General features: G+C 49.9%; 3 protein-coding genes across 11 annotated transcripts; 1 reads left to right on the top strand and 2 right to left on the bottom strand.

Annotated features, from left to right (window-relative positions):
- Positions 1 to 1,386: 1,386 nt before the first annotated feature.
- Positions 1,387 to 2,121, bottom strand: LOC132506056 (frataxin, mitochondrial-like). The gene has a single exon (XM_060124473.1). It carries the CDS (start codon positions 2,119 to 2,121, stop codon positions 1,387 to 1,389), a length of 735 nt encoding a protein of 244 aa, XP_059980456.1.
- Positions 2,122 to 4,363: 2,242 nt separating this feature from the next.
- On the bottom strand, positions 4,364 to 6,840 carry C15H20orf173 (chromosome 15 C20orf173 homolog). Its single transcript, XM_060123878.1, has 6 exons — positions 6,205 to 6,840; positions 5,799 to 5,974; positions 5,515 to 5,718; positions 5,328 to 5,379; positions 5,184 to 5,243; positions 4,364 to 4,390 (listed from the first exon to the last, which is right to left on the bottom strand). Exons 1-6 carry the CDS (start codon positions 6,838 to 6,840, stop codon positions 4,364 to 4,366), a joined length of 1,155 nt encoding a protein of 384 aa, XP_059979861.1.
- A 4,491-nt stretch (positions 6,841 to 11,331) lies between these two features.
- Positions 11,332 to 25,977, top strand: ERGIC3 (ERGIC and golgi 3). 9 transcript variants are annotated; one of them, XR_009535826.1, is made up of 15 exons: positions 11,332 to 11,488; positions 11,625 to 11,695; positions 11,816 to 11,903; positions 12,125 to 12,244; positions 16,314 to 16,407; positions 17,250 to 17,415; positions 17,541 to 17,598; positions 21,502 to 21,516; positions 22,158 to 22,189; positions 22,972 to 23,068; positions 23,145 to 23,209; positions 23,906 to 24,060; positions 24,138 to 24,193; positions 24,401 to 24,599; positions 25,776 to 25,977. XR_009535826.1 is itself a non-coding variant. In XM_060125050.1 (14 exons), the coding sequence occupies exons 1-14, from the start codon at positions 11,401 to 11,403 to the stop codon at positions 24,478 to 24,480; spliced, it is 1,167 nt and encodes a 388-aa protein (XP_059981033.1). In that variant the 5' UTR covers positions 11,332 to 11,400; the 3' UTR covers positions 24,481 to 25,977. The 9 variants fall into 9 exon arrangements, 6 of the variants coding, with proteins under 6 accessions (XP_059981033.1, XP_059981031.1, XP_059981034.1 ...); XR_009535828.1 differs by lacking the exon at positions 24,138 to 24,193 and adding an exon at positions 22,616 to 22,718 and having other exon boundaries at positions 23,924 to 24,060; positions 24,401 to 25,977; XR_009535827.1 differs by lacking the exons at positions 24,401 to 24,599; positions 25,776 to 25,977 and adding an exon at positions 22,616 to 22,718.
- Positions 25,978 to 26,144: the final 167 nt, after the last annotated feature.

Here is a 26,144-nt window from a genome sequence, read left to right as displayed (position 1 = left end):
CATTCAGCCTACAGCCCAGGCTTAGCACAGTAATGGCACAATAAAAGATGATTATTTGAACATGAATTCAACTGAAATTCAAGTAGAACAAAACCCCAAACCATATACTTACTCTATAGCTTAAAAAAAACTGTTCAGGGCTTCCCTGGTGGCGCAGTGGTTGAGAGTCTGCCTGCCGATGCAGGGGACACGGGTTCGTGCCCCGGTCCGGGAGGATCCCACATGCCACGGAGCGGCTGGGCCCGTGAGTCATGGCCACTGAGCCTGCGCGTCCGGAACCTGTGCTCCACAACGGGAGGGGCCACAACAGTGAGAGGCCCGCGTACAGCCAAAAAAAAAAAAAAAACCTGTTCACTGTCATCTCCTCTACTAGAGGGAATTAAAGCTGGCCTGTTAAGTTGCCTGACAGGACCACTAAATGTCTAAATTGGGAATCGACTATATTCTATCCAGTTTAACCCTCTCTGTTAACACGGGGAAACAGAGGTCCAGGGAGTTCGAGAAAGTTGCCCAGAGACAGACAACTACTTTTGAGCTGGGCCAATTGTAAGACCAGGGTTCCTTTCACTAACCAACATCTTTTCATTTATGTGGCCTTTCACAGTTTACCAAGCACCTCCTCAGCTCCACGGCCTCATTTATTGTACTATATCCATGAGCTTACAGAGGTGGCTTTTGGGAGATTTTCTGCATCCTCAGACCAGTGTTGCCATAGCTTATTCTATACTGACCCTTAAATTTAAAAAATATATATGTACACACACATGTAAATGTGTGTGTACATATATATGCACATATGGAAGACACGGCACCACATCTCCCTGTGTCACCCCATGCGGGCCACACCCTGGCAGTCACAAAGCACAAAGAGAAAATGGTCTTCGGTTTCAGAGTTCCTGAGTTGCCACTGATGCTTCAATACTAAAGGGCTTAGAAGTGTTTACACTTTCAAGAGGAGTAGGAATGTTTTAGGCTTCCCTTTAACAAGTCTCATTTTGAGACAGGATGGCAAGGTTGGCCAGCCACTCTTCATGCAGTTTTTGTAGTAAGTCTTTCAGAGAATGAATGGTGAAGCCAATTCATTTCTCCTCCTGGAATTTGTCCTTCTTCTTTTTCTCTGGTGTGAGGTTATATATTAAAGGTATGGGCATACAGACATGAAAGATACGGGCTATCACGTGAGGGAGGAAATCAGACAATAAATCAAAAGAAACCTACAGAAATTAAAAATCTGAACTCAGGGGCAGGGCAGGAGGCGACACGGTCTTTTCACAGAGCCGTTACACATAATGCAACTGTCCTCAAAAGCAGGAATGGAGAAGACTAGCCATTCAGCTGCAGAAGGAAGCTGGGGTCTTGGCTTTAGAGCTTTCACTGTCTTTAGCATTAGGCTGGGCAGCAAGTGCCTTTTCCAGAGTAGGCCAGAGAAGATAAGTCCAGTTTGGTTTTTAAGGCTTGGGTCAGCTCTGTGGCCAGCAGCTCGTGGAGGGACACACCGTCGTGGGAGTACACCCAGTTTCTCCCAGTCCAGTCGTAATGCTTGGGGCCGCTGGATGGTGAAGATAACCAGATTTGCTTGTTTGGGGTCTGCTTGTTGATCACGTACGTTCCTAGATCTCCACCCAGTTTAATTGTTAAAACACCACTCCCAAAGGAGACCTCATAGCCTTCAAATGTGTAAGGTCTGTCTGCAAGGTCTTCAAAGAGCTCTGCTAAGGAGTCCAGCATCTCCTCGGCCAGTCTTTCATAGGTGGTATCGTCCAGAGGGCCAGCGTCACCCAAAGTTCCTGTTGTCCTCAAATCCATCCAACAGACACACTGCTTTTTGACATTCAGGATCTGGTTGAGGCAGCAGAGGCTCGGACTGGGCTGGCTGGGTGTGCTGGCCGCAGCGGTCCCGGTGCGCAGGCCCCGGCAGCCGTAGAGCCGGGGGTCTTTCGTTGGCTGCGGGGCCACGGCGCGGGCCTGGGCAGAGCCCGGGGGCGCCGAGCAGGGCAAGAGGCTGGCAGCCGCTCGGCGCCCAAGCGTCCACATGCTCCTCGCGATCTGCGGCCGCTCATTTTGGCCTCTTAAGGCTGCCCTCGGAACTGTCCTGACGCTGGTGGGTGTGTCATTTAGCATATGCTGATGTATCACAACGAGCGTGTAATGAGGCTCAAGGTCCATTGGAAGTTGAATTTTCCACCACCTTGGGCCTAGTTTGTTCTAACCAGTTTATGTCATATCCTCAACGGCTAAGTCATTCTTTTAAAGGTTGTGCCCTGCCCCCTTCCCTCCTGTTTCATCTTTTTTCGCTTAGCATGTTTTTGAGGTTCTTCCAAGTTGTAGCATGTATTAATACTTTGTCCCTTTTAATGGCCGCATAATATTCCATTGTATGGACACACCATAGTTTGTCCATTCATTTGGGTTGTTTTCACCTTTTGGCTATTGTGAATAATACTGCTATAGACATTTGTGTTCAAGTTTCCATGTGGACATATGTTTTCATTTCCCTTGGGTATCTACCTAAGAGTGGAATTGCTGGCTCACATGCTAATTCTATGTTTAACTTTCTGATGAACTGCCAAACTGTTTTCCACAGGAATGATGCACTGAGCTGCTGCCCATGGAACTCACTGGCCTTATCACATACTCACCCAGTTCATGGAAGTGCAGGAGATCTGTGAAGACTTAGTTTTGGCTCCAGATTTAAAAAAATAATAAATTAAAAGATAACCTGAAAACTCTCTTACAACAAAAATCCAGACTGCTGGTCAAATTAAAATTTTTAAAGTATTAAAATTTTTAAATTGTACCTATTTTTGAATGTATAATAGGGGTCTGTGGTACATAGTCCAAAAGGTATTAAAAAGTAAGTGAAAAGAAAGAATCTGTTCCCCACCTACCCAGTCTCTTCCCCAGAGGCAACTACCATTCCTAATGTCTTGTGTATCTTTCCTGAGTTAATTGGTAATTTTGCAAGCATATACATATATATTAATAAAAATTATTTTAAATGCAGAGCAGAGGTAAAAGAAAACAGGAAGTGGGACTTCCCTGGTGGCACAGTGGTTAAGAATCTGCCTGCCAATGCAGGGGACACGGGTTCAAACCCTGGTCTGGGAAGATCCCACATGCCGCGGAGCAACTAAGCCCATGCGCCACAACTAATGAACCTGCGCTCTAGAGCCTGCGAGCCACAACTACTGAAGCCTGTGTGCCACAACTACTGAAGCCCGCGTGCCTAGTGCCCGTGCTCCACAACAAGAGAAGCCACCACGATGAGAAGCCTGAGCACCGCAATGAAGGGTAGCCGCCGCTCCCCGCAACAAGAGAAAGCCCGCGTGCAGCAAAGAGGACCCAACGCAGCCAAAAATAAAAATAAATTTAAAAACTAATTAATTAAAAAGAAAACAGGAAGTCCCCAGATGCCAGAAATGAAAAGAGAACTGAAAAACAGCATGGGGAGCGCTTGAGCTGCCTAAGAGGCTACCCAGGAACTTAGGAGTTTAATGCTCATGTGGGCAGAGGACCTTGATCCCAGGGGAGGCAGAGAATTGGAACAGAGGCCCCTACAAAGCCCTGGAAACCTCAAAGAGCTGAACCTTCAGCGAAAAGCTGGGCTAGAAAAACATTCACCCGCCAGCATAGGGTGAAATAAGGAGGCTTATCTCTTTTGTCCAATGGGAAAAGTGCTTCCCCCAAGACTCAGTCTGGGCCTGCACTTTGCACAGGGTTGGCTCTAAATTTACACCACCTGCATGATCTGGGGAACCAGGCAGAGAAATGAGTGTAAATATTCCCCCTGAGCCATGGAAGTCAAGTCTGGCCCTTCCTCACCTGGCACTGTCTTCACAGGTAAAAGAATGAGGCCAGAACTTTATTCAGTACCAGGCTGATTGCTATACAATTTCCTCTTGCCCTTTACCCCTGAACGTCCCCAGAGCCCTGCTGCTCCTGCTCCTGCAACCCCAAGACTCCCCTGCATTCAGGCCCAAAGGACGAGGACTTGTGTTACCCAGCAGGGTGCCCCGTGTGAACGGTGAGCTTGTCCACTCTAGCTGACTTCCATTTCTGCTTCTGTGTTGTGTATGGACAGAATCTCCATTGGTCTGATTAACATCCTCCCAGTAACGGGGCCACCTTCCTTGCTTTTCTGCTCCAAATCCAAAGTGGGCATCCTGGTGGATGAGAGAGGGATGTGTGTCAGCAGGCTGAATCCTGTCCTCATCCCACCTCCCCTCATTCAACATCGAGGGTGACAGGCTGCCTCCTGGAGCTGGGAGGAGAACGGAGCTCACCTTCCCCAGAGGAGACAGACACTGAACACGCAGAGGGACCCCGGAGCCCAGAAAAGACGGCACCAGCTAGCTGATTCTCATCATATTGGAGGAAGAGAGAGGATTCCCTAGGGAGACAAGAAGAGGGCATTCCAGGCAGAGGGAACAGCGTCTGAAAAGGCATGAAGCAGATGGTGTGTTTGGGGAACACTGAGAAGCCCATGGTGTGAGCCTAGGACAGAGGGGGGGGGAGGGGTCAGACCATGCCAGGTCTTGGAAGCCAGACAGGAGCTTTTTTTTTTTTTTAAAGTAGCACTTAAATTAGTGTAATTGAATCATTGGAGGAAGGTGTGTATTCAGCAGGGGATGGCGATCCTAGAGGCCGTCTTAGAATTGCACCTACTGCACTCACCAGTGCCAAAGTGAAAGCTTTGCTTGTCTGCTGGTGCCTGACTTCTGTCCTCCCCTATGTGACAGAGGATGTCACAAGCCTGCATCTGACATTAATTAATTAATTTATTTTTGCTGTGTTGGGTCTTCATTTCTGTGTGAGGGCTTTCTCTAGTTGTGGCAAGTGGGGGCCACTCTTCATAGCGGTGCGCGGGCCTCTCACTATTGTGGCCTCTCCCATTGCGGAGCACAGGCTCCAGACGCGCAGGCTCAGTAGTTGTGGCTCACGGGCCTAGTTGCTCTGCGGCATGTGGGATCTTCCCAGACCAGGGCTCGAACCCGTGTCCCCTGCATTGGCAGGCAGATTCTCAACCACTGCGCCACCAGGGAAGCCCGACAGGAGCTTTTAAACTCTATGCTGAAGGCATAACAGGGAAAAGTTTTAAGTGAGGAAAGGACAAGAATCTTTAACTGGGTCACAGGTGTGCAAGGCACAGAACAGAGCCACGAGCCCCTGGGATGGATACTGACCCTTTTATCCAGCCTGTTGCCCTGAGTGTACCTGAGGAAAGTGGGGCTAATCACCAGGACCTGGGGAAGAAGGGGGAGAGGGCCAACCTGGGGCCCTTCCCACAGCAGCCCGAAGCTACATCTTCCTGCCTCTCATCCCCTTACCTGGTCTTTTCTATCTTCCATTCTACTAGGGAACTGGACCATCTTCCAAAATCTAAGGAAGAAGTAGGAGGTGGGGGAGTTTCAGCAGCCCCTGAGACCTGCAAAGGTCCTGCAGGTGCTCTCAATAAGCCAGCAGAGGGTCTCCCTGGAGCCCCCTCTGTCATCCCCTGCAGTGACCTCTCCTTACCCCCCATACTGAGAATGTCTGGGTTCCCAGACCATCACCTCTTCACTCAGAGCATCTGAAGTCCATGCCAGAACAAAGAGCCTCAGGAGCAGCAGATCCAGCTGCCTCCAAGAACCCTGGTCCCTGTCATTCCGGAGGGAGACGGACTGTCCTGTGGTTTGGTTCCCCAGCATCTCGAAGCCCTGAATAGGGACCTGGTTCATCCTGGGAAGGGAAGCAGAAACTGACAAAACTCTGGGGGCAGGCCTGGACGTCCAGTCCCCTGCCCCCTCCTCAGTGCCCACCTGGAGACCGCGGTGTGGTTGGCACTCTTGCCGAGGCTGGCGGCCCACAGGATCTTCGAGTTCCCCACCGATGCACAAGTTCCACAGAAGAGATCAAAATGGCTCACCAAGGTCCTGGGAATCACCTTGAACAGCTTCTCCCGCACTCTGCCCAGCTCGCTTGCTGAGTTCATGCCCTGAAAACAGCAGGAGGGAGGAGATTGGGGGTTGAGATCCAGGTATGGGCCCCCGGTGGAAGGAAAGCAGAGCTAGGTGGGTGAGACCTCCATCCGGAAGTCAGGGGTTGAGGCTGTGAAGATAGGAGGCACACGAAGCCAGGGCCGAGGGCAGGAGTTTGGGCCAGGAAGTGGGAGGTGGGCTGGGCCTGGGAAGGACGGGATGGGCTGGCCCAGTGTTGACCACTGACCGACCACGAGAGCACAGCGTCAGGGCTGGTGGGCTCTGCTGCTCCCATGAGGTGCCCCATCGTCTTCTCGTAACCTACATCAAACCAGTTCCCTCCGGCCGTGTGGTGGCAGACAGAGTCGTTGAGGGTCCCGGATGGGCAGCCATATTTCCTGAACTTGAACGGAGGGCAGCTGCAACGCCATGGTACCACCTTCATCCATTTTTCGTGGGGTGCCGATTCCGGCTTCAGATCCAGGCAGGGGGCCATCAGCCACAAGATGAGCATCAAGGAGATGCACAGGACAAAAATCTGCCAGCAGCACTTCATGTCTGGCCCAGGCAAAGGCTCCAGTGGCAGGCAGCTGACTGGCTCCTCTACCTGGGACTGGGAGGGGTGAGGAACTGAGGCCACAGATAGCCCCCCAACCCTCTGTCTTGTTGGCTTCCACGGCTCCCCAGCCCTCCACACCACACCTCCTCCCAACCCCTCATCTCCCACTTCCCTATCCATTTGCTCCCCTCCAAAGGGGACTCTGGCTGGGCCTGGGATGGGAGGTGTGAGAGCAGAGAGATAACATATGGTGTGTGCCCTATCCTCCCTGCAGGAGGAAGGCTGAGCTCTCAGTGGGGTCCTCAGTGCCACTGAGTATATCATGGCTCTCATCACAAAGTACACATTGTGACCTCCCTCCTTTAGGCACAAAGCCACCACCCTAGCCTGTCTGTTACACATGAGCTGCCTGCACTGAGTGCAAGATGCACGCGGATAGAGACTGACCTTGACTGTCTTCTTTACCTCCGAATCCCTAAGACTGAGAATCATGTCATAAATATTTACAGGAAACAGGAACAGAGTGGAGAGGGAACCGTAGATACTATTTATGTGTGAAGCCCCCTCTCCAATAATGTATCTTCGGCTCAGGCCTCTCTTCTCTTCTCTAGACCCCATACCCAGCAGCCTGTCGCACCTCAGCTTAGATGTCTCAGAGACCTGTCACCCTGAGCAAGCCGGAGACAGAACTCATGATGCTCCCTTCAAACCAACCCCTTCCCAAGACTTCTCTATCTCAACAGATGTTCCTCCATTCAGCCTGTTGCGGAAGCCAGAAACCCATGCGCTATCCTTGACTCCTCCCTCTCCTATGATTTCCAAATCATTTTTTAAAATTTATTTATTTTATTTATTTATTTTTGGCTGCATTGGGTCTTCAGTGCAGCGAGCGGGGCTATTCTTCCTTGCGGTGTGCGGGCTTCTCATTGCGGTGGCTTCTCTTATTGCGGAGCACGGGCTCTAGAGCACAGGCTCAGTAGTTGTGGCGCACAGGCTTAGTTGCTCCACAGCATGTGGGATCTTCCCGGACCAGGGCTCGAACCCGTGTCCCCTGCATTCTCAGGCGGATTCTTAACCACTGCGGCACCAGGGAAGCCCTCCCAATCATTTTTAATCTATTTGTTTCTATCTCCAAACCACCTTCTTCATCTCCAGTGTCACTCCCTTAATTCAATCTTGGCCTGTGGAATATGTTAAAAAACGAAATGAAAAATTTTGAGTTGTTTTTAAGGTTTCAGAAGACAAGGAGGGTCAGAAATCATGCAATTTTACTTTTAAATCAAAATGTTTTCTTCCATAGGAGGAGAACAGTAAAACAGTTATCATAACTAGTGAAAATCTGCACTGGGTATTTTATAGATTAAAAAAAAATTCACCAAAAAGTCTGAGTAAGGGACTTCCTTGGTGGTGAATTTTCAAATTCTTAATGGTATCACTTGAAGTGCAGAAACTTTCATCTTGGTGGAGTCCAATTTATTATGTGGATCATGCCTTTGTATCATATGATTTGCCTAACCCGGGATCATGAAGGGTTAGGGGTTACCTAGGTTCAACATAGTTTAGTGGTCGAGCCAATGATTGGTTGTAGGTTATGCTTAATTAAACAACTTGAGCTTATAAGTCTTTGGCCCTTTACCAGTGGATCTCCATGTGGTTTGGAGAACACATTGACAATTCAGGCAGTTTACAAATTCACCCCCCTTTTGCTTTCTGCATGCTCGGGGTCTCACATTCAGCCAGGGATGACTAGATATCTAGGACACTCTCCAATCTCTCCTGAGCATGTGTATAGGCTTATGCAAGTGGGCAGCCTTCCAGACCACTAGGGATGCATGAAAGCTTATTAAGACCTACTATGGCTATCTTGTTCCCAGATTTCTCTGTTAATTTCTGGCTGGCTTACTGGTCTGTTGTTTGTTCCAACCAGTATCATGACCTCAGGATAGCTGCAGGGTTGGCTTTCCTCGACTGCTTGCCACTAGATTGCTATTATTTTCAACAACAGCCACAGGCAAGGGTTTTCCAAGCTCTGCTCCAAATCAAATCGGCCCCTTCCAAGGGCAAATCTCCTAGTGCTCACAGACATCACCACTCTGGTAGGACTGTCACCACAGAACTGGAGTGGGGAAGATGGGAGCAGTCACTGCCTAAAATGCCATGAAATCTCATTGTTCTTACTGAGCTTTGATAGGTTCTCTCAGATAAATGCTTCTCAACTTGATGTATGCCTTTGGTCAATTTCCAGAGTCCTAAGGTGATTGCTATGGCACTTTTGTATAGTTTCATCATTGTTTTTTTTTTTAAGATCTTTTTTTTAAAATTTATTTATTTATGGCTGTGTTGGGTCTTCGTTTCTGTGTGAGGGCTTTCTCTAGTTGTGGCAAGCGGGGGCCACTCTTCATAGCAGTGCACGGGCCTCTCACTATCGCGGCCTCTCTTGCTGCGGAGCACAGGCTCCAGACGTGCAGGCTCAGTAACTGTGGCTCACGGGCCCAGTTGCTCCGCGGCATGTGGAATCTTCCCAGACCAGGGCTTGAACCCATGTCCCCTGCATTGGCAGGCAGATTCTCAACCACTGCGCCACCAGGGAAGCCCCCATCATTGTTTTTTTAAAGAGAGGATTTGCTGGGCTTCTCAGTCATTCTGGAAGCCCCATCCCTTAACCAATATGCTCTCAAACCACTGTTAATTTTTCTCTTCTATTATTATAAAATATTTCAAGGACACTGTAGTGAACAATATAATTAACAGCACTAGAGTTAAGAATATGACATTATATTCATTATATAATGAACATAATGACATTCATGTAGCCACTATCCATTTTTTTTCAGATCTTAACATTTTCTCTGTTTTTGGTGTTCTGGTGTCTAGGTGTGAATATATGCTTATTTGTTCCATTTGAATAGATTCAGGCTTCTTAAATATGAAAACTCATGCCTTTCATCAATTCTGGCTAATTCTCAGTCATATCTTTCCAATATTGCCTCTCCCTCATTCTCACTACTTGCTCCTACTAGAACTCCTATTAGTCATATGTTGGATTTCTTCATTCTGAAACTTTTATATCTATGATCTTATTTTTCTATACTACATGCTGGGTAATTTTTCCAACTCTTTCAGTTCCATATTTCTCTCTTTAATTTTGTCTAATTGGCGGCTTAACTCACTGATTTTTGAACTTAAATTACTATATTTTTCATTTCTAGAAATTATTTTACATTTAAATTTATTTTCAAGTATTCCTTCTTCATTACATTTTTGTTTCTTAAATATCTTTAATCACTATAAACTTACTGCTTTATAGTTTTTATCTGAAAGTTCTATGATCTCAAGTTGATAAGCATCTAATCATGTTGATGATGTTGTCTGTGAATCTTGATCATGCTGGACTGTGTCCTCATATGTTTGTAACGTTAGATCAGGTGCTCATTTTTAGCAGGGTTTTATCCTTGAGAATGCTATGTGGCTTAAATTGTGTGTGTTCCCTCAGAGCAGTTTCATGTTTGCATCTGCCAGGTACCCTCAATTTTATGCTAATTTCTCTGCTTTGAAGCTTTCAGACTAAGCAGAGAATATAAATCCAAACCTCAAATGTGAGGACAGGCCTGTGATTATGATGTCACGGCAATGTTTAATTTTTCTGTGCTCTTGTGTTCCTATCCAGGACACAGGTTGAGACAATCTCAAGCCTTCTCTTTTTCTTCCTATACAAGTGGATAATTTTTTTCCAGACTAACCTTTTCCTATGGGTCTAGCTCTGTCGGGACTCCATCTTTTTATTGAGGCCTCATCTGGCTGTCATCTCCTCTCTATGTAGGCATCAATATCCAATACCCAAAGAAGACCCCCACCCCTAGCTATTGGGTTGGCCAAAAACTTTTTGGCCAACCCAATGTTTTGACAATGATTATAAGGCAAGTACAATATGGTCATGGGACAGTTCAGGCCATTTTACCGTGCTCAGGCTGTTTCGGTAAAATCAACCCCAGAGGCCCTGGCTCCTAGAGTGCTTTGAGGTCCAGAAGAAATGGGTTGGAATCAGGCCCTGCCATTAATTCCTGTGATCTCCAGGCCACAGTTTCTCCTTCAGAAAATGGATTTAAAAGTCACACCTGGGCTTCCCTGGCGGCGCAGTGGTTGAGAGTCTGACTGCCGATGCAGGGGTCACCGGTTCGTGCCCCGGTCTGGGAAGATCCCACATGCCGCAGAGCGGCTGGGCCTGTGAGCCATGGCCGCTGGGCCTGCGCGTCCGGAGCCTGTGCTCCGCAACGGGAGAGACCACAACAGCGAGAGGCCCGCGTACCGCAAAAAAAAAAAAAAAAAAAAAGTCACACCTACTTTACAGAGGTGATTCTCAAGCTGTAACTGCAGGGAATCACCTGGGAGCCATTCCTAGAGTTTCTGATTCATCAGGTTTGTGTCGGGGCACGATAACTTGCATTTCTAACCAATTCCAGGTGATAATGGGGCTGCCGCTTGGGGAGACTGAAAACCACTGTTCTAGGAGCTTCCAAGTTCCAAGAGTCTCATGTGAAACTCGAGGCGCAGTTCCTGGCGCAAGGCAAGCGAATGCTGCTATTACTGTGTCTACCCGGCGGAGTCCTCCTCCGGGGACCCTGTTCCGCAGAAGACTTACCCCCCACCCCGCCTTCCCTCGCTCCCTTACCGCTGGAGCCCTCTTTAGCCGCTGGACAGTAGTGCCGACAGCACGGAAGGGCGGGGCGGCCTGCGTGAGAACGAGGGCGAAGGGTGGGGCCGAGCGTACGCATTGCTGCGCCTGCGTGCAGAGAGGGGGCGTGGCTCAAGCTCAGCCGGAAGCGGGAGGCTGCAGGGGCGGGCAGGCGGGCGGGCAGGTTGGCGTCCTCTTTCCGGCTGGTCCCCATGGAGGCGCTGGGGAAGCTGAAGCAGTTCGATGCCTACCCCAAGACTCTGGAGGACTTCCGGGTTAAGACCTGCGGGGGCGCCACGGGTAGGCCGTGGCGGGGTCGGGGTGGCGGGGAGTGGGGTGTCCTAGAGGTTGGCTGGGGCGCCTGGAACCTGCCCGGCCTGCCAGGGGCTGAGGAAGAGGAACAGAGGCCCTCCTGACCCTCGCTCCCTGCCCGCAGTGACCATTGTCAGTGGCCTTCTCATGCTGCTACTGTTCCTGTCCGAGCTGCAGTATTACCTCACCACTGAGGTAAGGGGCGGGGCCTAGTACGTGGGCGGGGCTTGGCGTTCTAGAGGTAGGCGCTTTAGGGGATGGGAATGGGGAAAAAGAGGCTTGGGGCCAAATCTTACCGAGGTCGTCCTGCCCCAGGTGCATCCTGAACTCTACGTGGACAAGTCACGGGGAGATAAACTGAAGATCAACATCAATGTGCTTTTTCCACACATGCCGTGTGCCTGTGAGTACCTCACCATGGGTGGGAGTTGCAAGTCCCAGGGTTCTCAGGTGGGCTTCCAGGTTCACACCTCCAGCCTTAGGTTCTGGACAGGACTCCAGGACAACCTCCTTCCCCTAATCCACTGCTGCCCCAAGACAAGCCCAGCATCCCCATTACCCTCCAAAACCCAGATTCCCTTGCCCTTAGGTTCCCAGTACCTTACCCTGATTTCCTGCTTCCAGATCTGAGCATTGATGCCATGGATGTTGCTGGGGAGCAGCAGCTGGATGTGGAACACAACCTGTTCAAAAAACGGCTAGATAAGGATGGCTTTCCCGTGAGCTCAGAGGCGGAACGTCATGGTAACTGGGGGGAAGAGACCAGATCTCAAATCCCAGAGCTGGACAAGCCCAAGCACTACCTTCTGGCAAGTGGGCTGTGACCGGCCCAGTGACAAATGAAACATCTAGGACCCAGAGAAGTCAAGTGGCTTGCCTAGGGTCCCCCAGCTATTAAGAATCAGAGTGGGCTGAAATCCAGTTTTCTAGCCTAGTATTGAGAAGAGTACTCTTCAGGGCTGTCATTCTCAGAGGTCCCCAATCCCTGCCTGTTGTGGTCTTGAGTAACAGAAGTTTGAGGATGGATCCTATGTGCTGTTGCCTTGGCAGAACTCCTCTAGGTGGACCCACGCTTCTCTGGGTGTTGCTTCCCTGTCCCATAGACTGACTTCAGCCCTGAATGCTCTTCCCTCTTGGAATGAAGGATGGCTTAAGGTTGAGTTTGTTCTTGGGTTAGATTGCCTGCGTTCGGATGTAACTTTGTCTCTTGCCGTCTGTGACCTCAGCTATTAAGTGATGATAAACAGTTGTACCCACCACGTGGAATTGTAGGATCAAATGAAGTAATATGTGTACAATGCCTAGTACAGAGTGTCTGTTCACTTTTAGCTTCCTTTCTTCTCTCTGGGTGTCCTCCCAATGCCTCCATTAAGTCAGTTTTCCTCCATAACAAAACCTTCCTGAAAGCTATGATTTTTCACACCTTAGGGATTCCTCTGTTGGTGAGCTTTATCATTTATTTGTTCAACAAATATATGTTGAACACCAGTAAAACCAATAGAATTGGCTGTAGGATTGGGTGTTGGGTCAAGGTTGATTCCAAGGCTTTGGTCTGAGGAAATGAATGACTTGATGACCAGAAAGGAGGAAGAGGATTTGTGTGTGTAGGTGGGAGAGGTGGGGGAATATATATCCACTACTGCATAACAAGTAACCCCCAAAGTTAGTGACTTACCACAACAAACATTTTTTTTTCAGTTTCTATGGGTCAGGAATTCAGGAGTGACTTGGTTGGGCTGTTCTGACCATTGCAGTTGGCAACACGGAGGTCACTGGAGACTGAAAGGATTAGTTTTGATACTGTTGGGGATGAAAATCTAACCAAAGAGTAGAAAAGGAAGTGGAGACATCAAGTATAGATGACCCTTCCAGGAGTCTTGCTGTGAGACAGCGGAGAAGTAGGGTGGAGGCTGGAAGAGAGTGCATGTGGGTTACTAGGTTTGGTGTTGAGATGAAGTGAGGTTTTGGTGTTGAGATGAAGTGAGGTTCTGTTGCTTCTCTTTTTTTAGTGGAAATTGAAAGCAAAGTCATTAGCTAAGAGTGGAGAAAGGGGAAGGGATTTTGGAAGCCCAAGGAAAGGGGAAAAGATAGAAATTAGTCATCGTGGGGAATGGGATAGTGAACTGATTATTCAAAGAAAGTAGGATTGCCAGGCAGTCTTAAGGGAGGCACAGGAAAGAAGTAGGCACAGGGAGTTGAACTCAACTAGGATTTAAGTTTTGCTAGACTTGTACGACAAAGGGAGAGAGGAACAAATGACTTGTGATTATGTGCAAGAGAATAATTGCAGCAGTGGACCAGAGAATTTATTTTCCAGCCTTGTAGAGATATAATTGAAATATACCATCGTGTAAGTTTAAGGTATACAACATGATGATTTAACATACATATTTGTTATAAGATGATTACCACAATAGGGTTCGCTAACACATCCACTACCTCACAGTTACCTTTTTTGTGTATGTGGTGAGAACATTTAAGATGTACTCTCAGGGGCTTCCCTGGTGGTGCAGTGGTTGAGAGTCCACCTGCCGATGCAGGGGACACGGGTTCGTGCCCCGGTCTGGGAAGATCCCACATGCCGCGGAGCGGCTGGGCCCGTGAGCCATGGCTGCTGAGCCTGCGCATCCGGAGCCTCTGCTCCGCAGTGGGAGAGGCCCGCGTACCGCAAAAAAAAAAAAAAAAAAAAAAAAAAAGATGTACTCTCAGCAGCTTTCAAGTATATAGTACAATATTGTTAACTATAGTCACCATGCTGTACATTAGATCCCTAGAACTTATTCATCTTATAAGTGAAAGTCTGTACCCTTTGACCAACATTTCCCCATTTCCCCTATACCCCAGCCCCTGGCAGCCACTTGTCTACTCTCTGTTTCTATGAATTTGGTTTTTTTAGATTCTACATATAAATGAGATCATACAGTATTTGTCTTTCTCTATCTGACTTATTTCCCTTAATATAATGGCCACAAGGTTTATCCATGTTGTTGCAAATGGTAGGATTTCCTTCTTTTTAATGACTGAATAATATTCCAATATATGTATATGATATATATAAAATATTCTAATATATATGATATATGTAATATTCATTATATATATACACACCATATATATATACACACCATACACACACACACACACACACACACACACACACAAACAAACCACATTTTCCTTATCCATTCATCTGCTGAGGGACACTTAGGTTGTTTTTTGTCTTGGTTGTTGTGAATAATGCTGCAATAAACATGGGAATACAGATATCTCTTCAAGATACTGATTTCTTTTCTTTTTTTGTATCTATACCCAGAAATGGGAGTGCTGGAACAAATGGTAATTCTATTTTTAGTTTTTTGAGGAAGTTCCATATTGTTTTCCATAATGGCTGTACCAATTTACACTCCCACCAACAGTGCACAAGGGTTCCCTTTTCTCCACTTTCTCATCAATACTTACTTCATTTTTGTTTTTGTTTTTTCTAATAATAGATATTCTAACAGGTGTGAGGTGATATCTTGTGGTTTTTATTTGCATTTCTCTGATGATTAGTGTTGTTAAGCACCTTTTCATGTTCCTGTTGACCACCTGTATGTCTTCTTTTGAAAAATGTCTATTCAAGTCCTTTGCCCATTTTTAATTGAATAAATTTATTTTTTTGCTGTTGAGTTATATGAGTTCCTTACATGTTTTAGATATTAACCCCTTATCAGATAGATCATTTGCAAATATTTCTCCCATTCCATAGGTTGTCTTTTCATTTTGTTAATTGTTTCTTTGCTGTGCAGAAGCTATTTACTTCGATGTAGTTGCACTTATTTTTACTTTTGTTGCCTGTGCTTTTGGTGTCATGTCCAAAAAACCATTGCCAAGACCAATATCAAGGAGTTCTTTCCCTATGTTTTCTTCTAGGAGTTTTATGGTATCAAGTCTTACATTTAATTCTTTAATCCATTTTGAGTTAATTTTTGTGAGTGGTATAAAAGAGGGGTATAATTTCAATCTTTTACATGTGAATATCCAGTTTTCCTGGCACCATTTATTGAAGAGACTGTTCATTCCTCATTCGGACCATAAAATTTAAACACGGAGGGAAGTGACGATGTGAAGGGGTGATAGTGTCAGTGGTGTCAAAGAATTGGTAGATTCTGGGTACCAGAGAGAGTGATGTGGGAAAATGAGGATAAGATTGAAGATTGGGATACTTGAAATTGAATTTTGGAAGGTTTGTGGTAACTGGTAATAACTGAGTATGGAAATGCGTGGCTGAGGTTGGATGACAAAAATAGAAAGATTATTGGAGGACAGGAGATCAGGGTATTGAATATTGAAATCACCAGTTATGTTGAGGTAGTTAAAGGCAGGGAGCCAGGTGTAGAGAGAGCAGTCTGAGGACAAGCGCCATGGTTAAGGGCTTACGCTTTGGATTTAGAGCTGAAATCTGCCACTTACTGTGTTGCATTGGGCGAAATCACTTTTCATCTCTGAGCCTCAGCACCTTCTCAAGTACTATGCGGATAATAACCTCCACCTTCACAGTCATTGTGGGGTTGAAAAGAGACAATATATGTAAAGTACACCGACCTGTACTCAGCTAATATTTAGTATTCACTGTTACTGTTTTATTACTATTACCATTATTAAAAGAAATAATATATGTGTAGAAATGCTTAGTGCCTGACACATAGTATACATGATGTAAATATTAGCTGTTATAATGTTTATTAACCCAAAGGGCCCATGCAAGGGTTAGGGGTATAGATTTCACTGTGCCTGCCCCCAGCTGATGCCCCTGCCTCTGCCCTCCCCTTAGAGCTCGGGAAAGTTGAGATGAAGGTGTTTGACCCTGATTCCCTGGACCCTAATCGCTGTGAGAGCTGCTATGGTGCCGAGACGGAAGACATCAAGTGAGCCAGGGTCGGGGGTCGGGGTGGGGGGTGGGGAGCTGGGCCCCCATCAGGTGCTTTTTGTCAGTCATCCTCAGCCTTTGTTGGACTCTGTGGTTTAGACCAAGAATTTAGACCGGATGGGACAGGCTGCAGCCTTGGTCCCTGATCCTGGTGCAGGCGACTGAGGCTCTGTGGCCAGGCCCTACCTGGGGGCTGCAGAGCTGGGGACGAAGTTGAAGTGGTCCTTGCTCTGGTTCAGAGGTAGTCTCTGGAGTCCAGCTGCCTGGGTTCTACCCATGGGTCCTTGGGCCAAGCTACGTAACCCTCTCTTGTGAAGGGGGACCATAATGGCACCTTTCTCATAAGAGTCACATAAGGAATATGTATGTAAAGCAGTGAGATGGAGGGCCCAGCACAGGTTATTAATTAAGCCTTCCATATATGGTAACTGCTGGTTTGTTTCTCAGGCCCTCACCCGTGAGAGGCTGATTCACCAGGTCTAGGGCAGGGCCTGGGAATATGTAGTTTTAAAAAAATTTTTTAGGTAAAATATATATGACATCAAATTTACCATTTTAACCATTTTCATATGTGCAATCCAGTGGTATTAACTACATTCATAGCATTGTGCAGCCATCACCACAATCTGATCTAAAACTTTTCATCACCCCAAAGAAAATGGGAATATGTATTTTTAACAGTCCTGCTGCCACTGAGGAAACATACTTTGAGAACACTGGATGGTCAGGGCTGAGGCTGGCAGAGGCTTCATTAGTGGGCAGAACTGCTTCATTTCCCAAGGTGCCGTCACTGTTTCTGTGCCTCTCTGACATTCTCTCCCTGCACCTCCTCCCCTACAGGTGCTGTAACTCCTGTGAGGATGTGCGGGAGGCATATCGCCGTCGAGGCTGGGCCTTCAAGAACCCAGACACTATTGAGCAGTGCCGGCGAGAGGGCTTCAGCCAGAAGATGCAGGAGCAGAAGAATGAAGGCTGCCAGGTGTACGGCTTCTTGGAAGTCAACAAGGTACAGGAGGAGCCGAGGCGGGACAGGGCCAGCTGGGCTGTGGGTTGGCCCCACTCCACTGTGAATCGAGGGGACAAAGGGAAGGGAGGAAACGGCTGGAGAATGAGAGGGCATCTCCCCTACAGGTGGCGGGAAACTTCCACTTTGCCCCCGGGAAGAGCTTCCAGCAGTCCCACGTGCACGGTAAGTGACCCGACATCAGCTGGGAGCTTTAGCCCCTGAATACCTGGCGAGTTTGAGTGCCCCTTCGGCTGCCTCCTGCTCTTTTGTCTTTGGCCCAGAGCAGACCCTGAACCCAGGGCAGCAGTTTGGTAAACAGTTAAGAGCACAGGCTGAGGAGCCAAACTGCCTGGCTTCAGATTTCAGTTTTAGACCTTACAGGCTGTCTGAAACTTTGAGAAATTTCCTTAACTTTTTGAGCTTCAGTTTCCTCCTTTTTAAAGTGGGGCTGATAGTACTCATCTCCTATGCTATTTGGGCAGGTTAAAGATGATAGCATAGAGCCTGGCTTGTGGTAGGTACTTATTTAAATGGTAGCCCCCAGTATCAGATGACCTGTGTGTGAGGCTTTGGGGGAAGCAGAGCTGGTTTGGAACCCAGGTTCTGCCTCTCCCACGCTGTGTCGTATTTAATACGTATTGAGCCCTACTCAATTTCTTCTATAAAATGGGCCTGAAATAGTGCCTACCTTACAGGGTTGTTCACAAGGATGAATAAATGAGATTTATTCTCATTCATTTATTCATTCGTACATTCACTAGATATTTAGTAATCACCTGTTGTGCGCCATGTGCTAGTCTAGGTGCTAAGGATACAGCAGCGATCAAAACAAAGTCCCTGGGACTTCCCTGGTGGCACAGTGGTTAAGAATCCACTTGCCAATGCAGGCGACACGGGTTCGATCCCTGGTCTAGGAAGATCCCACATGCCGCGGAGCAACTAAGCCCGTGTGCCACAAATACTGAGCCTGCGCTCTAGAACCCGGGAGCCACAACTACTGAAGCCTGTGTGCCTAGATCCTGTGCTGCGCAACAGGAGAAGCCACCGCAATGAGAAGCCTGTGCACCACAATGAAGAGTAGCCCCCGCTCACCACAACTAGAGAAAGCCCACACGCAGCAACGAAGACCCAATGCAGCCAAAAAAAATTTTTTTTAATGAAAAAAAAAGTCCCTGCCCTCAGAACATTCTAGTAAAGAAACAGACAATAAATAAGTATGTAAAATGTATATCAGATGCTATTAGGTAACTCAAACCCAAAAAAGGCACGATAAGGATGATGGGGCCGAGAGGTTGGGTGAGACGGTGTGTGAGTACCATTCCATATCGGATGGTCAGGGGAAGACTCTGATGGATGACATTTGAGTGAAGACCTGAAGAAAGTGAAGGGACCGGCCATGTGGATGACGGGGGTGAGGTGTTTCAAGCAGAGAGAATAGCAAGTGCAAATCCCTAAGGCAGGAATGTGCTTGGTGAACTCAGGGCACAGTGAGGAAGTGAGGGTGGCCGGAGCACAGTTAGCCGAGCTGCGTGGTTAGCAGTAAGATGAGGGAGGTAACAGGGCCCAGGAGGGCACTGCAGGGACTCGGGCTGCTGCTCTGCATGAGATGGAAGGCTGTCGTGGGGCTCTGAAGAAGAGGCACGTGATCTGACTTAATTTTGAAAAGACAGGCAGCCCTCTGCTCTGTGGAGAAGACGGCGGGCCTGGGTGAGGGGTGTGGCGGAGGAGGACAGAGGCAGAGAGGCCGATCAGGAGGCTGTTAACGGCAATCGGTTCAGGCACCAGGTGATGGGGGCGGGGCCAGAGTGGTGGTAGATGTGGTGAGAAGTGACTGTGGGTATTTTGAAGGTGGAGCTGCTGATGGATGCGAAGGTGAGAGAAAGAGGAGTCAAGATGACTCCAAAGTTTTCTACTTGAGTAGCGAGAAGGATGAAGTTACCATTTAGTGATGGGGGATGACTCAGAGGAACAGGTTTAGATGGTTGGAGTGGGGGGCATAAAGCCGCTTTCAACATGTTCGGACCAGTGGGATGTGGGTGTCCTTTTAGACACCTCAGATGTCAAGTAAGAAGTTGGCCATTCAAGGTTGGAGTTTAGGGGAGAGGTCTGGCCTAGAGATACAAATGTTGGAGTCATCAGTGTATTAAAACCATGGGACTGAATGAATCACCTTCTGGGTGGAGGTGAGGGTAGATGGAAAACAGGAGAGCTCAGGAGCCTAAGCGCCGGGCCCCAGCATTAGAGGACAGGGCATCAGCAGGAAGCAGCAGAGGAGAGTGCTAAGAAACACCGAGGAGATGAGAGTGTGAAGCAGACATCCTGAAAGCCAAGGGATGAAAGTGTTTCCAGAACCATATCAGATGCTTCTGGACATCAAGTACAACGACCATTGGGTGTATAACGTGGCAGTGGTCATTGTGACCTTAACAGAGCAGTTCGGGTGAAGTGCCAGGAAGCACCACTGAGTGGTTCAGGAGGGAATGGGAGAGGAGTGGAGCCAGTGAGCAGAGGCAGCGCTTGTGGGCTTTGTTCTAATGGGAAGGGGGAGAGTGGGCTGTGGCTGGAGGGAAATGTGGAGTCACGGGGGGTTTTGTAAGATGTGTGATGTAGCAGTGTGTTAATATGCTGTCGGAAGTTACCTCCTGAAGAGAGCAGAAGCGATGCTCCGGAGATGAGAGAGACATTTACTGGAGTGAAGTCCTTGAGGAGGAAAAGGAAGACAGAATATAGTGCCTTAGAGGTGTAGAAAGCCCCAACTTAACAACAGGAGGAAGGGCAGATCTACACAGGTTTGGGTAGGTTGGCAGCTGAAATCACCAGGAATTGTGACAGGACCGTCGTATGGGAGAGCGTGACAGTGGCTACAACTCTTGAGAACTGGCATGGGAGAACTGACTGGCAGTTCTGTGTGGATCTCCAGCAAACAGATGGGGATGGGAGGTGGTATAGTGTTCCAGGAGCTGCAGACCTGGAGACTTTTAGGGAAGATCAAGGGACAGTGATCTGGAAATGGCATTAAGGAGCAAGGAGGACCTCTCTTAAGGCCAAGGAGGAGGACAGGTGTGGGAGAGAAATAGTCACTGCTTGGGGTCTGCAAGGGAAATAGTGCTCTCAAGGGAGAGCTGGGCTGCCGCCAGAGCACAAGGTGGAGGGAAGGTTTGGAGGTTGAAGATGTTGAGGTTTTGCTGATGAGTAACAGGGCACGTGGAAGGGTCTGGGAGGGATGGGAGTTGGGATTATACTAAGGGAATGTACAGAGCTACATGGTGACAAGAGTCCAGGGGATGAGAGATGCCCTGGCAGTCCTGAGCTGCCCGGTGACGAAGGACAGCAGGAGTAACAAGCCTGATGGAGATGGCCCTGCTGGTCTTTAAGGCAGTCGGGGATGAGGCTGAGTGTTGGGAGAGGAGCAGGCAGGTGGATCTGGAGGGGGCCGGGGAAGGGTGGTCTTACTGGGATTAGGAAGACATCAGCATGGAGCTGTGGGCGCAGGGCCTGCAGGTGGTGCGTCTCTGCTTCTCTGTCTGGGCTGTTGTCATAGTCAGGGAGCCCAGGGCAAAAGGCACTCCATATGCTAGAAGGATGTTCGAAACACAGAACTACAGCTGCCTGAGGCCAGAGGCTGAACTGAAGGCCTGGGAGCTAGTTTCTGACATTATGTTGATTGGGGAAGAAAAGGGGAAGATTGTAAAGTTTACCAAGTACTTTCCCATCTTAGATCCTGCCTGGTCCTCAGGACAGCCCTGTGCAGAGGGGAACACCAAGGCTCAGAGAGGACAAGTGATTTGCCCAAGGTCACACAGCTAGGAAAGTGACTCTGGGCTCTAGGTCTTTTGTTCTTCCTAGGCCACCATACTTCTGCCCCCAAGACCCCTTGCCTTCTTCTCTGGCCAGGGAAGGGCTCCTTTGGGGAGGGGACCAGGAGGAGGCTTGTTAGCTGAGTCCAGACCCTGCTGCTGAGGCAGGAATATCCAGTCTTCCCTTCTACCACATATCTTGGTCTGTAATTCTTGTAGTTCTTGTTGTGAAGCTCTGAATCTTTTTTCTCTTCCTCCCTTCTCTCTTCTTCCCTCCCCCATGCTGCAGTACATGCTGTGGAGAGTAAGTGGCCCTGCCCTCCCAGGGAGGCCAAGCCCCCATTTCTGGGGCAGCCTGCCCTCCCAGGATGGGCGGAGGTGTGGATGGGTGGGATGGCTGCCCGGTGACTATAAAAAGCAGTGGGATGTATCTTTTAGGTGGGGTTCCTTGTAGCAGGGAGGGATCAGGGTTAGAGGGCAGGAAGAGCTTGTTCTGGAACAGAGGGTGCAGGTTGCCTGTGGGATTTCCTTTGGTGGGTTGAGGGTGAGGGCAGAAGAGGCAGGGAAAGAGCTTGGACTACATTCTCAGGTCCCACCTCACTCTGGGGTTCAGTGATTGGCCATCGGCTCTCGTTAAACCTGAGTCAGTGGGTTTTCTTTCCTGAGATGAAGGCAGGGCCTTGGTGGGAGCAAAGGCCTGGAGTGATGCCCGTGAAGGGCTCCCTGTGTATGTGAGGGAGGAAGTGGGGCCTGTGGAGGGCATGGACTCTCACGCAGGCCTGCGGCAGGCCCTCTGGCTGCCCTCAAGCAGGGCCAGACTGGTGAGTGAATGAGGGGTAGAGGACGAGCCAGGTGGGTCACAGTCCAGAGGGAGGAGTGAGGAGGCCCAGGCGAGGGTGTGGGGAGCCTGCTCCGTCTGCTGACATCTTCTCCCTTCTCTCCTAGTCCATGACCTGCAGAGCTTTGGCCTCGACAATGTACGTACCAGGTAGAAACCATGGAGGGCGGGTGGAGGTGGAAGCGTGCTGCTGCCTTCATTCTCTGTAGAGACATCCTGGGGTGGGGAGCAGATATAGAAAAATAAACCATGTTCTGACAGGAGGTGCGGTCCGAGGGTACTGGCGGTGACTTTTGAACTGAGATCCGCGTGGGCTGGAAACAGGGGATGGGCTTGGACAAGAGCATCCGGGAAGAGGGAGCCTTGGGGTGAGGTTGGGGCACTTCTAAGGAACAACAGGGCCATGTGGTTGGATGAGGATGAGGCTGGAGGGTTGGCAGGCCGGCCGGGGGGTCTGGACTTTCTCCCAAGCAGTTGGGAGGCTGTTGGCTTACCTTAAGCAGGGTTATGACATAATCAGATTTGTACTTTTTTAAAAGATCCCTCTAATGGCTGTTTGATCTAGACAGGAGCAGGACAGGCGCCGGAGCTGGGAGATCTGGGGCGCCTCCAGGCAAAGCCAGCACCTGCCACACAGGGCCCATGTCCAGTCTGTGCTTGGCTAATGGGTGGGTGCAGCCAGAGCCTCAAACTCTGGAGCCCCAGGAGCCCCCAGACCCTGAGGAAGGACTTCCTAGGTGGGGTGGGGGTGCCTGTCTCAAGCAGGTTCTCCTAGGCAGGGCCCAGCCCTTGGCCCATCTTTACACACCCACTCCCCAGACCCAGGTGCCCCTGTCTGCTCCTGTCTGAAGAGCCTTTGAGAGGGAGGGGCCTTTTGGGGCCTCGAGTGCTCCAAGACCCAGGAGCTGGTGTTGCTTGCAGATCAACATGACCCACTACATCCAGCACCTGTCATTCGGGGAGGACTACCCAGGCATTGTGAACCCCCTGGACCACACCAACGTCACTGCACCCCAAGGTACCAGCCTGGGAGGTAGCCCCCAGCTACCCAAGCCCTGCCTGCACCCACGCCCAGTGCCCTCTTCTCCCTGCAGCCTCCATGATGTTCCAGTACTTTGTGAAGGTGGTGCCCACGGTGTACATGAAGGTAGATGGGGAGGTGAGTCTGAGGGAGCTCAGACATCCGGGCACCCTCGTGGTGCCAGGCACCTGAGTTCCTTCAAGCTGGGAAGCGGAGTCCTGCTCTTATCCCCATATGATGGGTGACAAGGTGAGGCTCAGAGAGGGTAGGTGATTAGCTCTCACAGCCAGAGCTCAGGCCCCAGGCTGTCAGATTTCAAAGCGCTTTTCCTACTTGCCCAAAGTACCTCCATCCACTCCTCCCGTGTCCACTCTCTGTCTGCCTCACTGTCCCCCGTTATCTGCCCTGAGCCAGGAGCTAGCAAGGTCAACCCTCCCATGCCCCTTTCTCCCGTCTCTGCTGTGGCCTGTGGAGCAGTATCTCCGCAGACTGGTAGAATGCAAGGGACTGAGCAGAGAGGAAGTCAGGCCCAGCCTCGCCAGGAGCTTGTGGTACAGCCTTGGAGAGTTGCTTCTCGCCCCTGGACCCCCACTGAGAGGGTCCACCAAACGTAGCTGGGATTGAGAAACTGTAAAGAGCTGGTGACTGGAGGGGAAGCTGGGATGGTCAGGCTGGGAGAGGGCATCTAGGTGGTCCCCAGGCCTTGCAGTGTTTGTTTCCAACGTGGGGCCTCGTTTTCTTCTCCACACAGTCAAGGCACTGCAACACCAGGGGTAGGAGCAGGGGTGGGGCGGCAGGGTTGGGAGCCAGGTCATAGACCCAGCCCTGGCCCAGGCTCCCCTCCTGTCCCAGGTGCTGAGGACAAATCAGTTCTCTGTGACCAGACATGAGAAGGTCGCCAATGGGCTGATGGGCGATCAGGGGCTTCCTGGAGTCTTCGTGCTGTACGAGCTCTCGCCCATGATGGTGAAGCTGACGGAGAAGCACAGGTGAGGGCAGGGAAAGGGAGGGGCCTGGGCCGGCAGGGAGCGGGGTGCCTGCTGACCCTCCCCCACCCCTCTGCCAGGTCCTTCACACACTTCCTGACAGGCGTGTGCGCTATCATCGGGGGCATGTTCACAGGTTAGAAGCTTGAGGGTGTCTGTCTGGGGTTCAGGGCTTGGTGGGGAGTATAAAGCTTGACTCCCCCCACTAGGTTTTGGTTGAGGGAGGAGGGGCACTTCAAGGGCCAAGGCGGGGGGATGCTGGCCTGGCCAGTCAGGTGACAAGGCCCGGAGGTCAAGCCAAGGGCCCACCTGGGCCAGTGCCAGCCCTCGTCTCTCTCCCCAGTGGCCGGACTCATCGACTCTCTCATCTACCACTCGGCTCGAGCCATCCAGAAGAAAATTGATCTAGGGAAGACAACATAGTTGTCCGTCCTTCCCCCCCAACAAGTCCCTGTTTTCCTTTGGCCTTGTGGTCATTTTCCCAGCCTCTTACCCCACCCACCCCGCACACCCCCTCTGCAAAGAGTCAGTCGCGGCCCCAGGTTGGTAAATCTATCGATTGTGATAGTACTCGCTGGTCTCTGTGTGGTTCTTGGGTCTGGCTGGAGCGTGGGAACAACCCTCATCACAGCCACTTATCAAAGGCAGTCAGGACTGACTTTGCAGAGCCAGGTGCCCCTGGGAGGCCCACGTGGACATCCCTGCTTAATAGGACTTGATTCAAACCAGACTGATGTTCACTCCACAGCCCCATCATCAGTCCCTCCCACCGTGGCCTTCAGGCCTTTTAGGTTCAGCCCCAGGGCTTAGATGGACCTGTCCAGGATGAGCTTCCTGGAGTCATCCTGGCCCCCAGCCTTGTGAGTTTCCGACCCCACTGGTAATAGGCCCTGGCTGCAGGCTGGGGGTTGCCACCTCAGTGGTGGCTAAAGCTGGGGCCCCTCCCTGCCACCCTGAGCTCAGTCACCTGATCCCCTCCTGCTCACTGACCCTGCGACGTGCCAAGTGCCTGCTGGCTCCTGGTGCCCAGAAGGGTACAGCCAGGTCCTTTGCAATTTCCTGGGTGGACACAGAACTGAAAAACGGGGAGGGAAGGTAGCAGTGGCCATTCTGAAGCAGGGCTAGCATCAGACTCTGGCTCTGGACCTAGTCAGGCCTTCCCATTACAGCCCTTAAGATGTGTGGGGAACCGGCCCTGAGACCTCACCACTGCACAGCCCAGGCAACCAGGGACATTAGTAGCTGGTCAGTTCAGCCAGTCATTTCTCAGGGAGTTTCAGTGTAAGACAGTAGTGGGGGGAGAAGCGGAGGACAGAAAGCAGACTAGGGCAATGACAGCAAAACTTCTGGAGGCAGCCGGACATGAGACCCAGCTCTGATGTGGCCACTTACGAGCTGTGACCTTGGACGTGTTATTGGTGGGCCCTTGTCTCATTTATGAATTGCGGGTGATATTGTCAGCTGTAGTGAGCCTTGTTTTATTGGTCACCCAGGAACCAGTCCCCCTTGTTAAGGTATCCTGGGTTTCCTCTGGGAACCTCCCTGCCCACTGTCAGCTTGTGTGATTTGGGAAGAGGGCTGATCTCCCACCCTAAGCCCCAGGGGAGGGCCCCAATCAGCATATCCCATCCCACACCCACACCCCAGTGACCCAGAGCAAGCTAGCATCTGTCAGGCCTAGGAAAGCTTTCTTTCCTTCCGGACATGAGTATGGGGAGACGTGGGGTTGCTGCAGTCATCCTGCACTTCTGAGGAGAGACCCTGTCTGCAAATGATCTTCCCCTGAGGACTGCAGCGCCAAGCTCAGGCAGAGAACCAGTCCTAGTGACATTGTTTGAACCCTGAGACAAACAGCACCTGAAGCCAACCAATTCCTGGGAATTACAGCTGTGTAAGCCAATAAATTCCCTTTTTGCTTAAGCCAGCTTGGGTTAGGATTTCTGTCACTTGCAGTCAAGTGTCCTAAGTGATCTGCCTTCTCTCAGGGTCGGTACAGGTTCACGGAGCACATAAAGGGCTTAGCTGCAATGGAGCAGCAGAAGCCACGGCACGTGGGGTGAGAGGGACCCAGCCGCTGGCATGAGCAG

This window comes from Lagenorhynchus albirostris, chromosome 15, assembly GCF_949774975.1.
Source record: "Lagenorhynchus albirostris chromosome 15, mLagAlb1.1, whole genome shotgun sequence".
In the NCBI taxonomy this organism is placed as follows: domain Eukaryota; kingdom Metazoa; phylum Chordata; class Mammalia; order Artiodactyla; family Delphinidae; genus Lagenorhynchus; species Lagenorhynchus albirostris.
Note: the sequence above shows the minus strand (reverse complement) of the source record. Positions and strands in the feature narration are given on the sequence as shown.